The sequence below is a fragment of the Coenobita brevimanus genome, chromosome 76 (assembly GCF_032717465.1).
Source record: "Coenobita brevimanus isolate Jiangsu-jjx chromosome 76, ASM3271746v2, whole genome shotgun sequence".
Classification (NCBI taxonomy): domain Eukaryota; kingdom Metazoa; phylum Arthropoda; class Malacostraca; order Decapoda; family Coenobitidae; genus Coenobita; species Coenobita brevimanus.
In genome coordinates, this window is record NC_137029.1 from 30,585,122 (window position 1) to 30,604,254 (window position 19,133).

A 19,133-nucleotide genomic window follows, 5' to 3' on the forward strand; every position below is an offset into this window, starting at 1 on the left:
TTTGAACTTTAATATAGTTTCTGGCTATAATATGAAAAGAACACAATGCAAAGACTACAGTATGTATCTAGCATATCTCCACCAACACAAATAAAACCTATGACTTCCTGCTATAATTCCTTTCTACCAGATGAATACAGTACCTGTACTTTTATTGTCTCACATCCAATAAAATTTATTATTTATTCCTGCATCTGGATCTGGATCCATTTCAAAATTTAATGGGCTCTTACACTCCCTCAAATGTCTACAAAAAAATCACTTTGGATTACCTGCATGAAGTAAGTTGGCTACTGTCGTCCAGCAAGTTCATGTCAACATAACTCTGGGGCCTCAACAACTCCAGCACCAAGCCTGCAGTGAATGTTGTTCTATTGGAGCATTTAAAAAAAAATGACCAAACCAAATGGACTTCATTCAATAAACACTTTGAAACACTGTCATAATTCCAACCCTCTCACCTAAAAAAAATGGAGCGAGTTACAATCCAAAAACAAAGGGAAAGAATACAAGATGGATCACTATCAAATGGCATGCCTGGTGAAATGTGTCATGCATTCACACATCTTTCTAGCCTTCAGAATCCTGCCTCCACCTTACAAGGAAGGAAAGAAAGAATGAAGAACTAGCACTATGTCATAATAAAGCTATATGGCACTAAAGCAGAAGGAAGCAGGGGGAAAAATTGTTGAATGTGTGATGTGGAAAGCAGTAAGACAAGTGATAATATTGGAAATAGAAACAGAGATCCACCTCACAAGCAAAATCATCAGACATTTTTTTATAATCCTAAACAGATGCACTTGTCAAAATAATTGTTAACTTTTACGTTAAAAAAGGGGTGGCAAACACTTGTCATGCGCTTCTCTATACATCCTTCATATACTCCACTCCCTTGTCACCTTCGGCTTCTTCAACTTTTAATATCCGAATGTCTATCAGACTCATATCCATTCACCTTTTTGGCCTGATACATCTCCCAGTTTCAAACTCACCCCCATATACATTTTTCACCACCCCATCAATAGGCTTCCTCACTCTTCTTTCACAGAGATACCAGAAGTCCTAGTGAGCGATGAACAGGGTGGCTTTAGGAGTGGCAGAGGATGTGGATAAAATATTTGCAGTGAAACAGATAGTGGAGAAGGCTTGTGAGAAAGACCATAAGGTGTTTATGGCATTTATGGATCTGGAAAAAGCATACGACAAAGTACACAGAGGATTGAGGAAGGTTTTGCGCATGTGCGGTGTAGATGGTAAGCTGCTAGGTGCCGTCAAGAGTTTTTATGATGATAGTGAGGCATGTGTAAGGGTAAATGGGCATCTAAGTGAATGGTTCACAATCAATGTGGGTGTGCAGCAAGGTTGTATGATGTTCCCATGGCTGTTCAATATATATATATACTGTATATGGATGGGGTGATGAGAGGTAAAAACACAAGTAATGGAGAGAGGGATGGCACTGGTAATGAATGGTGATGGATGGAATATCTAAAATTTATGTATGCTGATGATGCAGTGCTATTTGCAAATACCAGGCAAGAACTTGGTAGACTAGTGCAGAGTTCTGTTGATGTCTATGAGCATTGTGCCTTGAGAGTAAATGCAGAGAAGAGTAAAGAGATGGTAACTGAAGGAGAAGGTGACTCCCAGTGTGATGTTACAATGAATGGAGAGAGACTGGAACTGGTGAGAGTTCAAATACCTGGGTGCAGTGGTAGAAAAGAGAGGAAAATGTGCAGAACTGGAAAGTAGGGTGACACAAGGAAAGTAGCTGGTGCTATGAAGAACTTGATAAGAAACAGAGGCTTTAGTGTTGCAACTACACGAAGCTTCCATGAAGGGGTGTTGATGCCAGTTTTAACATATGGATGAGAGACTATGGTGTGGCATAAAAATGAAAAGTCAAGCGTGGGGGCAGTGGAGATGGGATTGCTGAGGATGTACATGGAGTACAGAGAGTGGATAGGATACGAAATATTGATTCGTTAAAGATGCGGAGTGTGGAAGTCTGTGGACACCAAAATCGAAGAGAGTGTACTGAGATGGTATGGTCATGTGGAATGAATGGATAACAGAGTGGTGAAAAAGGTATATTTGAGCAAATTTGAAGGCGGGAGGAGGTGAGATAGGCCAAGGAGAAGGGGTTAAGTGTGTGAGGAAGAGAGGTACGGAAGTTGGTGAGGCTAGGGAACTGAAAAGATATCGAGCTGGCTGGATGAATGTTGAGAAGAAGTGCATGATTAAGGATTTGGCATCTCTTTTTAATGTGAAAGAGTCCTGATTGACTCTATCAGATATATTTATGTGATGCTACAGAATGTGGTAAATTTTTTTGGCAAATCAGATACAACCAGGACTTGGGGGGCTTGAGTGATGAGTGAATGCAAGCATGGCCCATTGGACTGGTCAGACTTAGGCTGTTTGGACGTTGCCACTCCTCACCCAGTCCTAGGGTGGGAAAGGAGGTCTGGATGATGATGACAGTACAAACAACTTCATTCCATCAACTGTATATCTATCTATAGCAGAAGCCTTAATTCTAGAGATGCCTGCAAATTTATCACGTCAACTGTCCTATCAGCAGGCTGCCCTCCCTCCAACTCACCCCACTCTATCATACATCTCTCTATCCCATCCCTTCATCACATCTGCAGTCTCTCCTTTCCTATCCCTCCCTCAAATATGCAGAATCAATATCATAGGCTTGTCAGATAAATAATTCCAATTATGATACTCATAAAATGTTTGTTCTGGTAAACACCTGGTTCCTCAAATATGCCTGCCCTCGTCCTACACTGCACTGTTATCCATGTTGGGTTATTTTCTCTACCAGAAACAATTTGCTTCTAACATTTATAAGGGGATACATAAGACATCAAGACACAAATAGACTGTATTTGCTTTGAACATCACAGAACACAGCAATGACATGACAAAAACAAATCTGCTTTTTCATTTACAGTGAAAAAAAAAAAAAAAAAATCATAGAAAAAAAAATATTGAACTCAGAAACCTAAACTGACAATGATAGTTTCTTTACACAGTGGCACAAACCTATTTGTTGATCAGCTAGCTACATCTGAGTGCAAAGCTGCTTTCAGGAATCTTATACATGACACCTTATGACATGACGGGTAGGTAGAGGGAAGAAAGAGGTTACTGAGGATGAAATTCTCTAGTACAGTGCTCCTAGAAACCATTCCTCAATGGTGAATTCAGTTATGAGTGAGTTCTGCTGAAGTCAGAGATTCAAAGTTTCTGGGGAATGGTTGAAGCCTCTACCTACTGATGTGAAAGCTGATAAGACCAACAATTTGAAATTTACTTTCAAGATGAATGGAGATGAACTACAAGCTAGCTATTACCATCACAAGCAAATAGACTTTTTTAAGTACAGAACTTGATTCAGTACAGGCAGGATTATGCTTCATGTCCTACTCTTTGCACCAAGGACCGACACTTGACCATTATTATCCAAATGCGAGACACAGTACTGAGAAAATAGTCCCTACCTAATATGGAAATATTTAACCCCTTCAATCCAATGATGCATTTTCTTACTTTACACTTCCTATCAGCAGATTTTATTAAACTCTAAAAGGATATGTAGTAGAGAAGAGATTAACTACTCCAGCTTGTATGATCCCTCTTAATTGGAATAAAATCACCTGGTAGCAGTAAGTATAAGTCTTAAAATGACATCACTGGACTGGAGGGGTTAAGAGGTAAATACTATAAAGTTGTGCACAGGAGTGACAAGTACTAAATACCTTACAGTACGTCATTCAACATTCACACCCCGAGCCACACGAAGGCAGCTCCACACAACGCAAGTGCTGCCATGACGCTACCACAGATTACAGCCAGCCCCTGTTGTAAGTGTAGGATGTATTGTCCTAGTTACAAGGAAAGATGCATTCCAAAATAATCACTTTCCCCCATTTATCACAACTTTCACCATGTAAGTAGTACAGTCAGCCCTCACTTAAAGTTCATGATGCATGCATGTAAAAGGGTACCTTCTGTGAGATATTAAATGAAAAATGCGTCTTGTTCATGACTAAGAGGTTATAACGTACACAAAACATTCATTTCTGACTTAAATACAACTTACAAAGAATCACAAACAATTTTTGTGAAGAATCAGCATTAATACATAAGCAACTTGATGAGACACCTTTAAATAGAAGACTAACTGTACTGCAGTTAGTAACTGTGAGAGACTGGCAATTGGGTTCTATCGGTAGCAACAGTACTTTACGCACTTTCTGTAATTAATTTTGGACCTAACTGCACAAAAAAGTAAGAAAAAGGCAACTTACAACAAGGACAAACCATACTGTTGTAGTTCAGTCAAGAACAACCTTGGACCAACCAGTAATTATGGTTGAGGATAAAAAAAAAAAAAAAAAAAAAAAAAAAGTTTGAACATAATGGGTATTGTACCACCAGGTTACTACTATTCAAAATTAAGAATAAATTTCATCATCATGGAATTAGTACTTCCATCAGCCTGGTTCCCAGGGTCAAATGATTAAATGTGTAGCTTAACCACTTCACTACGAAGACATTTTACATCCTATTATTGCTACCAACAGACCATTTAGTTGGAGAGACTTCACTGGCGAGGTTAGATATTGCCTTCAATAACCTCCTCCGTACAGATCTTTCCAAGCAAAACAAAATTGTCTAGCAGTAACAAGAATAAAATGACAGAAGTGTCACTGTACTGAAGTAGTTAAGGCAGTGGAGAGCCGAAGCAACCTGGCAGTACGGCAGGCAAGCTGTAGTCAGCTGGTGCGGTGGTTATGTCATGCCCACCCTTAAGGGTCTCTTACCAGAACTAATGTGATAATGTACAGCAGGCAGACTGACCAATATGAAAAATCTGGGAAGGAACAGCAAGCATCATTAATGAATCTGACCATAATTTAGTAAGATACACGCTGACATGTTCATTTGCACGAAAAATTTTTTTTTGGAGAGGTTTACAGGCATTTTGCTGATCCACTCAAGGAATTTGGGGGAGGTATAATAAACACCTGCTCAGAAAAAATTTGGGGAGGTACAGCAGGCTATTCACCCGGATGAAAAAAAATTTACATCTATTAGAGTGAATACCTCCAAGTCGGACATTAGGAGGGGAAGGATAGCATGTCGAGGATTAGCCACTCTTGAAAAGGAGTATGGCAACTTGTCCCAGGTAGAAGTAAATGAAATGCTTCGTCTCATGGGTCACATAGCTTCCGAAGTTTCGTCCCACAATGCAATGCCAAGTGGGGTTGTACTTCTTGTCAAATTCCTTCTTGATGTAAGCTGCAATATCCTGCAAAGCAAAGACTCTGAATCAGAAACCATAGATTACTCTCTGAAACATCCCAGTAATGATTACAAAATCTGCTCTTTAACATCATTCCATGTAAAATTTTTACTACAGAGTGAGATGAGTAGGAATCAAGGTACACTAAACCCAGCACTGCATAACCACCTCAGACATGGGAATGCTATTGTAGTGTATTTTGTATGGACAAAGTTTTCTGATAAACTGTGTGACAGATGAAGTGATTTGGAAACCAGTCATAGCACTGACCCAACAGTAAGTTTAGAACTTGTTCACTGGGTTCTGAAGTTAGTATCCATTCTAATCACAGAGAAATGAATCAGCAGCATTTCTATTAACTGTAGAGAAATGATTCAATATTCAAATACATAACAGTACCTTTTCAATGTTAAACTTCTCTATAGCCTGTGTGGCACAGTCCACCGCATCCTGCTGCATCTCCTCCGACATGTCAGCATTCTTTACCACAGCTTTGCGGTCCGATGACATCCTGAAAGGCAGTAAATAGTCCTGACCTTGACTGAGCACTGCCTTTATATCACATAATGAGTCATGGTAAACCTCAGCCATTAATATCCTGACATCAAGTGCAGGAAAATACTGTATGTGCTCTTAATAATGATTTTTTGCTAACTTGTCTTATGTAAGTTAGAGCAGTACAAAAAATTTGGTAGGCCTAAACATTCTGATATTAACCCACAACACATACCATACTGTAACTGTCCAACATACATTAATACAACAAAATCAAATATATATTCACCTTATGATGTATCATATACAATAGTGTAAATAAGAATTCAATGATCCATTATAAAGTGTAGACCAACAACAAAAACTTCAGATCTCTCTTGGATGCAGGAAACATCACACTGCCACCAAAAAACACCACCAACAGTATGAACAAACAGTTAATGCAACAAATGTCATGATGCTGCCAATACCTTCAGTTCCACACAGTTAATGTAAATGTTTGACAAAAATGGCACAGCAATGCCTGAACACAGGGTGAGGGCCACGCAATACCAAGCTGCAACTCCAGTTTCACAATGATCAATAATTTCTTCCAAGGACTCTGAGACTAACTCTACCCCCTCCCACACTTCCAGTCTCGGCACCAAACCCCTTGAATCTTGTGGCACGTTATTAATTCTTGCTATTTCCTGATGATTTTACTCAGTTTATGGGATCTCTGGGACTGGAGGGTTAAGACATGGCCTACTCTAACCCCTTCAATAAGAGACCATTCCTAAATTGGATAAAATCACCTGGGGGCAGCAAGAATATGCTAAAATACAGCTTTGTCATTATAAAGTAGGGGTTAAATGTAGCTACAGAGCAAACAGGTAGCTACAGAGTTCACAATTAACATCAAATGCATCCACGGTGGGCAAGTCTACAGGTTAATCAAGCCAGGCCATTCAAATTACAGGTGTTAAGCTCGGGATGTCCAAACGGGCCAAGAGATTCAAAAGGCCGAGCATCCATTATCCATACGCATGTCAGGGTTTTTCATGTTAATACTGGGGGGTAGGCAATGGCTTGTGGGGGATGGATATGAGAGCAACTGGAGGGAGAAATCAAGTACTTTCAGATGATTCAGAGTGGGTGGGGTATGGTGGGTGGCACGACAGGAGTGGAGGTCATATTCTTAAGTGGCTCTGGATATTTCTCAACACCTCATCCTTTGTAAGGAATTTTACACATTATATCCCAATATCCTCTTGTTCGTTACTGATGCATACTGTTTCAGCATAAACAACGTACAAGAGAACGTTAAGGTATAGCAAGCAAAATAAATCACTAAGGATGACATGCTATAAAGAACCCAATGCCACCTACAATATTTCCCAAAGGTTTCAGGGACCATCAGAAGGGGGAGGGAGTCACTTAAGTCATGTGAGGGAGGGGGAGGGGATAGAAAACCGGCCATGCTACACCCTGCCATACCTGGCCAGAAGCGACGGGCAGCAGAACATCTACATCTACCCTACCCGCTCTCTACAAGGCTGCAATTGAACCCACGCCACCATTACAATCTCAAAAATGGTTTGTTTTCAGTTTTTAGTAAGACCCAAAGCAACGTCACAGTGGGAGGAAATATATTTTTGGCTTATTAATGTCAGGCAAATTACACTGTTCATTTAATGAGCTTGAGTATGATTACACACTGGTTAATATTAACCATGAGTTTTACTTTGAAACCAATCCAGGCCCTAACAGGAACTGAATATCACTGCATGGACTAGGGGTAGCTCCGTCTACCTCAGTTCTGTATGGTACCAGTATGAGCTAAAACTTCACTAAGTTTTGTGGTCATTTCAAATTTAGAAAACTATTTTAGAAAACCATTTCTGCTAAATAATAAGATCAAAATTATTTAATAAACATACTCCAACTGAAATTTTTGTATTAATTCATTGGACTTACAGCTCACTGTAAAGAGTAGAACAGTACTGTACAAGAATAAACAAAAAGTTATAAAAATTGCTTGAGTGGGAACTTGGAACAAAATTAAAACTCCTATTTAAAAAGGATGTTAACACTCTGCAGGATAACAATATAGAAGAATATACTATGAAATATATTAATCTGCGTTCTGGATAATCTTAATAGTAATCACCTGCTAAATACAGCCTAAGCAATGACCTACTACCATATTGTTAAATCCTAGACGATGCCCCCATCTGTGTTTGTACTACTGCAAGATATTTTATTCAGCTAAGGAAAGCTTTCCAACTTGAGGAGTGATGCTGTCTTCACTCTGATGGGTCTGACCTAAGCTGAAAAATAATCTAATGGCAGCAAGAACAAATCAGAGATCATCAAAATGAATAAGTTAAGCTCTTCAATCTGATGACATAGTCTTATTTAATTCTTGCTACTGCCGACAACAGTGTTCAATTTACAGGAGACAAAAAGAATGGGTTTATGGAGTAGCTACATCAAAGCTATCCCCTAAACAAAATCACAATAGCATAACTAAAAAATACAATACACAATTGCAGTGACCAGGTTAAGATTTGAAACCACCTACCACGTATTGGTGAGTAGGCTATCTGTAATACCAATGATAGGGGATGCCCTCTAGTACTGAACGGTAACTGCATTTTTTTTAACTAGCCATTCATGACTGTGCTGTACACTGAGAGAGATACTTCTGCGTAAATTTAAGTACCGGTAATCTGCAAGGTACTTCGATGATTGGCAGACATACACAATACAGTATAATACAGTATGCTGTTTGTTAAAAGCTCGTTACAACCACCGATGAGGTCTTCATTTAGTACTGTACATCAAGGATGTGTTTCAACATATATTTCTCTAGACAACTGATGCTGTAGCCTATTTTTGGGTGAAACTGGTAAATTAAGGTAAGCAGAAGAATTCGAACCTTACCCGTTTCACCACTGGGGTTTTCTCCTCAGATGAATGAAATCATCTTACATTAATCAGAACAAAAGTTCTCATGTTGAAGGAGGCAACTGACAAGTTTTAAGTAATAATATATTACAAACATAAAAAATGTAATATAAGCAAGTAATGACAAGCAGTTATTGTACAGTAATGTCACGAATATCGGCAAGTCAGCTCCATTCCGGGGTCACTAAACTAAGAGATCTCTTCAAATATGACGACACCCTAATTAGTTCGCACGGTGTATATCTGACACAGCTCCCCCTAGAGGCTAATTGGGGTAACAAGACAATCAATATCACGGTGAAATAAATACTGGTCCTGGGTTGTGCCAGGAAGCAATCAATACTCTCAAGGATTTACTGGCAGCCTATGATAATTGTCAATACTGTCCTGCATTCAAGGATTTACTGGAGGCCTATGATACTATTGTCATTTTGCCTTGTATCCTCCTCAGCTTTGGAGACTTTGCAGCACCCAGTTTTTAGCAGTTAAATCCCCGATTCACTACAGTGATGCATTATTTATCTGATTCTTACTATCTCCAGACAATTTATGAAGAACTTACCTTTCTGAAGTTAAATATGGCCCTCCTTAGTCCCTTCACTAGGAGATCCTTCCAAATTTTAATAATGAATCATAAGTAAAATTATAGTTCCAGCCCAAAACACAATTACAAGATTCTGCTCTGTTTTTATCATATTTTACACAATTCTAAGACACTTTTCTTCTATGGCATTTATGTTGCAAATTATTTTTATTTTACTTTTGAAGATTAGATAACTTAACCTAACCTAACCTTTGGGAGTAAAACACAAATAATTTGCAACGAAAATGCCACAGAAGAAAAGTGTCTTAGAATTGTCCAAAATACAGAAAAAACGGATCAAAATCTTGTAACTGTGTTTTTGGCTGAAACGACAATAGAACCAAATCATTTGCTGGTATATTGAATTTAATGAAACATACATCACCATAGTGATGGAGATTAATTTTCACATCACACACACACACAAACACATCTTCCAAAAGATTTCTTCTTCTTGTAGTTATTTTTGCCATCAACACTGGAACACCAGAGATTTTAGCTCAGACGACCCACTGTTAGTGAAGAGCTAAACAAAAACTACTACTATAAAGTACTATACTGAACCCCTTCAGTCTGAAAAGTCCCTTAAGAAAATTGTCTGGAGGCAGCGAGCCTAAAATACAGTACAGTATGGGATATCTGAGTGATGATGCAAGTAACTTTGATACTGATGCATATTATTCTAATTTGCTGTGGCCCATGGATCATCTGAATGTCAACCCAGTGAACTGCAGGCTGAAGTTGCTCTTTTCCTGCAGTACACCATCCTCCTTTTGGGGCAGATGAACATCTGTACAATATAGCCAAGCAGTGTAGTTGCCCTGTTACATCGGTGCCACCTTGTGAGAGCATCCTTCTTTAGCACCATTCTGCTATCAAGAAGATTGTGAATAAACACCACATATGACTACTATGGTGTAATACAGAATATACATGCAAATCATTGTAAGCATGAGGCCCTACAAAGTCTCCTACGCCATGAAAGATATAGCCCATTGTCTCATCCCACTATATGTTACTCCAAGGTTAACCAGCATTGTTTCCTTTGCCACCTTCTGCCTGAGAACATAATTTATAATGTATTCTTGCTACTGTACTACTGCTGATTTGTTTTCATCTGACAGAACTTGGCAACTCCTCCAGCTAGTCATGGCTGCGTGATTTTTGCCGAGCCATTTTCATGATACAGAAGTCTCTTTGGTTATATACCAGACAAATTATTCCTCAAATCTGATTACAGTTGGCAACATTTAAGCTGAAAGTGTATTATAGACCACTGTCAGACCAGAAGAATGTATTATATCACACCACTCTATTCAGCTTAGTACATCACCCTAGCACAGAAGGGGACAATTAGGGCTATTATCAAATCCTTCAAGTTTTTTTTATCAAACCTCTCTGGTTCCATACATCCCTGAGGTAAATATAGTCACCTGGAAAGAGCAAGAACTAGACTGTATAGGCTATATATAAATGATGTCCTCCAGGCTGAAGGTGTTTGGAGTAACTTGTGAATACACCTAAAGGTTTAATATACTCTTTAGCCTACTGTCAAAGTCGAAATATATGACAGTACATCTATTTATTAAAACAAGCTGTTAAAAATAAGAAAACCCTGGTTGCTATGGTTACTGTATACATACACCATTTCCTGAGAAGAAAGATTAATTTGCAAATATTATGTATTAATAGTAACAATGGGGATTGAAGCGATGTAAACACTACATATTTTATTAACATCAATTATGAAATACTGCAGTCTATAAATAACCTGTTGATAAAATCCTGTACAATCACATGTAATCTAAAAAAAAAAAATCTATATCACAATAAATTATGATTTAGAAATGTATACAGTAAACATTAATCTGTGTGGCACTTCTCTTAAAATATGCCATATAATTAAATACTATTCAGAGAATCAATCTCCCTCCCCCCGTTAATATAAACCACACACTATTATACACTAATTCAACATCTACGATATTAATAGCCTTCCATTCACACAAAATAAAAACCAAAATAAGATTGCTTCTCTGTGATCAATTTGTCTGCAACTTGTCACCTGTCATGAAGCAACCTTCCCCCACCCCCCCTCACTCGAAAGCCCAGACTGAATGAATGACTGACAGGACTGGCATACAAACACACCTGCCATTCATCAAACCCTACTACTGACGCGTAATGGCCATGTGGGGACTGAGAGCATCTGCTTCAACCATTCTCGCCTTGTTAAAATTAGAGGCGACGGCTCCTAGTATCCTGATGTGGTCCTGGGCCTCGGCTGAAGTAGTAGTAATGATGCAGATGACGTGAAACACCTAATTCAGCGCCAAAAATACCTCTACAGCCCAAAATAAATATCCAGACAGGTAGATCCACCCTCCAACTCACCACAGACATTAGAAAATACTGTAATAATGGATTAGAATGGTGACAAAAGGCCTAGGAAACGCACCTGGCGAGGCAAGGGTGGGCGTGCTGAGGTGGATGAGCGAGTGGATCCCGTCCTGCCGCTGATGTCTGCCTCACTGCCGCCGGCTCCCTCGCCCTCCCATTGGCTCGCCACCCCGCGTCTTCTGCCCGCGTCTTCTGCCACACCACAATCCACCGCGCCACCATGCCCGCCAAGTTTAAAGCCCTCATTTTGGCTGTCTTAAACTATTCCTTGTTATAATTTTTCTTTGCTTTAGTCATCTCACTCATATAGTACCGTTTTTCTCCTTATCGGATAGCTTATCATATTTCCCCCACACCCCCACTCCCATCAGGTTTGAAATATTTTGGCCATATCAAAATATACCTTCTAAAGTTCTAGTCTACATTTTGCGTAATACAATTTTCTTATACATATGAGATATCTTGCTAATTTAAGTTTGAAACCCCTCTTGATCATCCCAGACTTTCATCTGATGTAATGGTCGTACTCTAAGCGGCTTATTTCTTCTGATGTAATGGTCGTATTCTAAGCGATTTATTTTGCATATTACACCTGAACAGTATCCTCAGTGCTGTTTAGATCGTGTCTATAGCGATATACTTTGCGTCAATGGAGGATAGTAAGATAATCGGTGCAGGAAAAAGTAAGTAAAAGGTGTTACGCGTCCATAATCTTCTTTTATTTTGACAAGGCCATATCTTATTACCATTTATCTTCACGCCAGCCTTTATTTTACAACTTCCCTCCCACCACGACACCTAGTAAACTTAAAACACACCCTGGAAATTACAAAATATTGCTTGTGTTATATTTTTCTTTTTATTTTGACTCTTCTACATCCTTCGCATGCTTCTCAGTTCCATACACCTCTCTTATTCATTTTCGATACATCGGTCAGGCATTTTCTTCTTTCCACATCTTCACCTACTGATTCTTTTCTTGCGCGTGGTGCTGCCTTTTCAATATACGGCCAGTGAAAGTTGTGCTGGTGGATTTAACAGAGTGCACAGGTTGGGGTATGGCTGGCACTTTCACACATTTATGTTAAGAACCATTTTTTTTTTTTTATTATTATTATTACTGTCAAAACTTCCCACATCCGTGTGGGGAGTTTTCTTGTTTTTGTCAATGTTATTAATATTCTAGGGAAGTTCTAAATCGCTGCCATTCTCATACCGTTCGAGCTACAGCCTTCATTCATTGCCATATTATAGTACTGGTTGGACTTTTTTTCTTACCAAATATCCTCCTGATTCGACTACCAGAAACTGGAGAAGATCCAGAAAAAAAAGCGGCCCTAAAGCTCAAGAACCACTTAAGTTAGATGGCTAAAATCTTTACGGCATATACTTGGGACGTGACCAGAATGCGGTGCTTACTCGTAATGTAGTCCAGATTGGATCATTATTCTCTGAGATCACCTATGGTCCAAAATTTTGGACTACTCCGGAAGACAAGAAAATCACCTGATTTTACATGAAAGAACGAAGCTAGAGCCACCAAACTTGGTGGAATTACAAACCTTGACGACCTAAGGTGATATGCAGATCAGTGACCTTGACTTCAAGGTCTCTTTACAGCTCGGCCTCTAGTAGACTGACTGAAAAGCTGTACAGAAAACTATTGCACAGAAAACAGAAGAATGTAGTCGAAAAACTAGGAATAAAACACATAAAACTAAAGAAAGCAAGAAAGATCCGGCTTCTAAATCAAATCCAAGTAAGAAGGACGTTGAAATAATAAAGAAAATCGATAAATAAAGCCTCCCCCAGTACATAATCCCGATCTAGGGCAAGGGTACGTGCGCTGTCCCTTCCTCTTTACCCCGTTGTATTGAGCCTTGCAGGAAATGGCGCCCCGTAGCAGATTTCTGTTACTTATAGAATTTTTACACCACGCATTAAGTTCGATTTTCCAGGGATGATTATTCTTCTATATTTTCTTTTGTTTTCCTTGTTTCTTTCATTCATTCTTTATTTTTTTCAGTCTTTCTTTTCTTTCTTTGATTCTTTCTTCCTTTCTCATTTTCTTACACTAACCTAACTATCTACCCTAGGGATTCACGTACCTGACTAGCAAATTAACCTAACCTGATGCTAAAGAAACATATTTAGATCTTGACCTGACCTTGATTTTCCTCAGGGCCGGATCCAGGGCTTAAAAAAGGGGGAGAAGGCGGTGATTCCTACCAGAATGACTAATTAACAATCCAACTATCAAAATTTATTTTCATTTTACATGTTTAATAAAAGTAATACAATAATACAGCAAATGCAAGGACAGTAAGATATTTATTGCATATATTTTGATAGAGAATAATGTTTTTTTTTTTATTATATTATCATTAGTTTGGCGAAAATAGAGGGCGTACACTCCTCACGCCCCTTCCTCCTATCCATACCTGTCCCTGCATAAGATAAGGTGCAAAAATGATACACAAATTTCTCACACCGGGTCGTATTCTCATCAACGACGGAGATTTTCATGGCAGATCTAGCACATACAAAAAAAAAAAAAAAAAAAAAAAAAAAAACGAAAAGGAAAAAAGATAAGAAAAAAGGGGTACCTGATTCCAAGCTTGAATTCGTATTGACTCATTACCTATTTCCTCAAAATGTGTCACGACTCTCTCTTATCATTTAAGTGATTTTATGATATTGATGTGAGATATTGCATGCATTTTGGTAAACAGCACTCATTTTTATTATAAGTGAGTTTGCCAAAAATAGGGGGAGGAGGAGGGGAGCGATGACCCCCATGCCCCCTAAATCCACCTGACTTTCTAGCAGTTGATTTTCTTGATTTTTCTTGATGTAGTACTTTTAAAATTTTCTTCTATTTCTATAATCGCTGTCCCTAAGAAAGAGCTCCACAGAGTACGCAAGAGGATGTTAAGGTGAAAGTTCAAAATAAATCGCAAGGGAATAGCTGCTAAGGCGCCTCCCACCCCTCTCGAGAATGCGACTAAGATCAATAAAGGAAAGAGTTTGTGGAGACGCATTCCACAAACGTCCATTAGTAATTTATTTTTGTAGATTTTGAAGGTAATTTGTGTTTTTTGTTACATTCAGTTTGGGATGGATATGGTACTGAAAGAGTGGTGGTAGTAGTAGTAGTAGTAGTAGTAGTAGTAGTAGTAGTATAAGTGGTAGTAGTGGCGGTGGTAGTGATGTTTGTGGTAGTGGTAAAAGACGTAGTAGTAGTGGTAGTTGTTGTTTTTGTAGTTGTTGTTGTTGTTGTGGCCCCAGGTTCATCTGAAACGTGAACCCAGTGAACTGCAGGCTGCTGTTACCACTGAAGCAATTACTATTTATCTATCTATCTATTGCCAGACGCCTTAATCCCGTAAGGGGTGACCTCAAACAAATCGCCTCCATGGAATTACTGAAGGTTTATCAATGCAGTCCACTCTCCTCCACATAGAGAGAGATAGGAAGGAGTTTTGGGTCGTTCCTCCGCCCAACTATACGTGCACCACCGCGTGAAGGTGTGTCTCTTACGCGCCACTCACGAAAATACATTAACGAAGGGCAGGGAGATTACAGAACCCCCCCCCCTCGTATATATGTAACACAGATGTACAGAAGTGCTTCCCTTGGCGTGTCGTGGGGTTATATGTAACGCGATTTATGGTGAGAGAGAGAGAGAGAGAGAGAGAGAGAGAGAGAGAGAGAGAGAGAGAGAGAGAGAGAGAGAATGTGAATTAAAAAAAAGGGACTAACGAAAAGAGAGAAGCAGAGCGAAAAAGGAAAAGTTTGGAGAGAGAGAGAGAGAGAGAGAGAGAGAGAGAGCGGCGGAACGGAGGCCTATACGTGGTTAATGATTGTAATACCAACGATCATATAACGTGTAGGTGGAAGGCGAGAGAGCGTTCATTGACTTTTAAAAAATTGAGTATGGTTTAAAGTTACGTTATATTTTTGTGTAGTTATTCATTTTTACAGCCACGTCACCACCACCACCACCACCACCATCATCATCATCACCACCACCACCACAATCATCCTCAATATCATCATCATCATTACCACCACAGCCACCACCACCACCACCTTCATCATCATCATTATCATCATCATCATCATCATCCTTTACAAGTGCTTAAAGTGGGAAGGATCCAGAAATAGGTACAGTTAAGCACAAAAGTAAGAGAGCAATTAACAGGGGGGCGCAAGAAGCCTTCATGGGGTGGGGGTGGAGAGGGTCAGTAGGGAAATATATATACTACAGTTCTATATGAGAAACTGTACAGGCTAAAACTATGCACTCAAATGTGTGTGTGTGTGTGTGTGTGTGTGTGTGTGTGTGAGAGAGAGAGAGAGAGAGAGAGAGAGAGAGAGAGAGAGAGAGAGAGAGAGAGAGAGAGAGAGAGAGAGAGAGAGAGAGAGAGAGAGTCAAATCGCCCCATCCTTCCTAATACCATATTCCACACTTACTCACACGCTTGTTCCTCCTACCCTCATATTTACACTTCCTTCACCTTATCTCTCACGCTCCTATGACTCACTCTCACCTGACTCTTAACGTCTTGGTGTGAGCGAGAGTGTCTTAGAGTTGCTCCGACCGTGAGAGGGCTTTGATGGAGGTTTTCGTCTGTTTCCATAGCACTTCTTCGTGACTAGGGCCATATCATGCAAGTAACACACCACCACTGCCACAGCTACCACCACCACTACCACCACCACCACAACTTCCATCTCCGCTACCACAACTGCCACCACCACTACCACAACTACCACAACTACCATTAATATCTTGTATAGGTCGGCGCTCAGGATGGAGAGACTTGGCAATTTTAAGCCAAGTTAAAGTAGACAGAGTATAGTAATCTTCGCCTTGTCTGCCTCTCACTTTATCTCCTTTAATGGGTAACGGGTGGTGGAGAGGGACGCCTTCATGTGGTGGCACCGATATAAGTGGGTGGTGGAGCTGTCCGGTTATATACAAATGTCCCGTAACTCCCTTCCTATCCCCCCAAATGGAGGATGGTGGCCTGCAGGAGGAGGGTAATTTCAGTCTGCAGTCCACTGGGGTCATATTTAGTAGAGCCTGGGATTACAGCAACAACCACTACCACCACCACTACTACTACTATTACTACTACTACTACTACTGCCACTACTACTAAAATAGCATGTCCTTGTACTGAAAGGATTGAAGGAGTCACTAAAGTAAGATTATGAAGCATGATGTTTAAGATGGAGGGGAAGGAGGGAGGGAAAGAGGAAAGGAGGGTTCAACGGGGAGGAGAGAGGTACAAGGGAGGAAGGAGGTGAAGGAGAGAGAGAGAGAGAGAGAGAGAGACGAATCCTCCACTGAGGGTGAAAAATAGAAAGGACCCCAAGGCAGATGGAATAAGTTTCTCTCTCTCTCTCTCTCTCTCTCTCTCATCATTATCCTTCTCTTCCTGATCATCATTATCCTCCTCCCCCTCCTCCCTTTCCCCCTCCTCCTCCTCCTCCTCCTCCTCATCATCATCATCATCATCATCATCAACACAAGCTCCTCTATTCTAACAAGAGAGAGGATCAAGAAGCAGGGAAAAGGAAAATCAAAGAGCAGGAAAACTGTCATGAAAGAGATCATCATTATCAGTCATCATCCATTTCTCGCTGTAATTTATTTAGTGAAAGGCATCAAGAAACAGGAAAAGGAAATATCACAACCAGGACTACCATCAGAGTGCCACACGAAAATGTACACCTGCGGACAAATATGACTAGTACACCCACTGTTTGTTTGTGTTTAGACTCGTGATGCGGTAAACAGTACGGGTGATTTTTTTTTTTTTTTTTTTTTTTTTTTTTTTTTTTTTACTAATTGGTGCCTCAGAGTGGCTGGTGTGTACTAAAAATGTGTGCATTGTATTCCAGTCACCCGAATTAATGTCTTCCCTGCTTCAGTTGTTCGCTTCCTGGCCCCACTGCCTACATCAGCAGACTCAGCCATCCCTGCAGCACATAAGACACTACCAGGTAAGTTTGTAGTGGAGCACCATTTCACAGCCTCCCTGCATTCGCCCCCCGACAGTGAGAATGAGATGATGAAGTTATAAGCTCCCCCCTGATGCCAGCGAACGAAGACGTTTGTTCTATTGAAGGCACCTCTTACTTTGCGACATCTTAAGCGTATTACACCACTGTATCCTTTTTTTATGTCCTTTGGTAACTTTAGTGGCTTCCATCGCCTTCGCAACCTCTTGAGATTGACCTCGTGAAAAAGAAAGCTGTACATCCACTTACCTGGCGTTGACAACTGAATTTTCATGCTCTTTGTGTGCTAGATACATGGAGGAAAGAATCAGAAATAAACGAATGACTGAAAAAGGAGCTATATTGTAGAGTGCGAACTCTAAATTCCATGCAGGGCATTGGGTTAGAACTGATGTTGTATATCATCATGCTTTGTTATGTACATTCTTTCTTCACGTGTCACTGAGTGATTTGTGGCTGTTTTTCATTCCTCTGTAGGGTTGCTGAACATTCTAATGTCAACAATGTGAAGCTTAAGGAAATCTAAGATATACAGTTAGGAAGATATTAGCTTGTTAGCCCTCAAAATAATCCGTTTTCTATGGTACACATTCAGTTTTGTTTTCTATGTTAAAAGAAATTTATGGGAAACTATATTATACATTTTAAAAAATCTCATTCCCAATCACTGAAACCTTCAACTCAGTAGCTCCACGTTTATACTCATGATTCTGTCCTTGCTAATGGCAGAACGGGGGATGCTTGCCTTGCCTTTAATCTGCTTCTCCAGTCTTCACTTCCCACCGTCTCCCCAACTGGCTCTCATCTCGGCCCCTGATATCCTTCCCCTATAAAACGTTCAGGCTCGATCATCAGCGATTCCCAAGCAGCCCTTGCCTCTCTTCACAACCCTCCTCGCCTCCTCTCTCTTCTCTCCTCCTCCTCTAGCCCCGTCTTCATAGGCTCACGGGCTAGATTTCAAGCCCTATTTTGTTTGGATGCAGCCCATGTTGGTCACACTCGATACGAGCAGGTAGATCTCCTGAACTGAGCGGTTTGTAGCCTCCCCTCTTTCTGCCCCTCGCCTCCCTGTGTCCAAGGCGTCTGTCCTGGGAATCCTTCGGGAGGGGGCCATGGAGGTCCTAGCCCTGCCTACTGATACTGAACGTCCCACCAGCGTCACCACCCAGCACTGCGACGACTACCGTGGGGTGCAACGCGTCTACGGCAAGCACCCCACCCTCACCCGCAGCTGCGATGTGACCGTCGCCTGCATTCGCCCGGGATATCACTCTCTGGGGTAGGTCAGAGTTCACTAGACGATCAGCGGTCATCAAGTCATGTAAAATCTGTAACGCTGCCATGGATGAC

General features: G+C 40.4%; 1 protein-coding gene across 2 annotated transcripts; it reads right to left on the bottom strand.

Moving 5' to 3' along the window:
* Nucleotides 1–2,882: 2,882 nt before the first annotated feature.
* LOC145408297 (dynein light chain 1, cytoplasmic) lies at nucleotides 2,883–11,877 on the bottom strand. Of its 2 annotated transcripts, XM_080279071.1 has the most exons (4): nucleotides 11,809–11,877; nucleotides 7,295–7,353; nucleotides 5,723–5,834; nucleotides 2,883–5,329 (listed from the first exon to the last, which is right to left on the bottom strand). In XM_080279071.1, the coding sequence occupies exons 2-4, from the start codon at nucleotides 7,321–7,323 to the stop codon at nucleotides 5,168–5,170; spliced, it is 303 nt and encodes a 100-aa protein (XP_080135197.1). In that variant the 5' UTR covers nucleotides 7,324–7,353; nucleotides 11,809–11,877; the 3' UTR covers nucleotides 2,883–5,167. The 2 variants fall into 2 exon arrangements, with proteins under 2 accessions (XP_080135197.1, XP_080135198.1); XM_080279072.1 differs by lacking the exon at nucleotides 7,295–7,353 and having other exon boundaries at nucleotides 11,809–11,870.
* Between the last annotated feature and the right edge of the window lie 7,256 nt (nucleotides 11,878–19,133).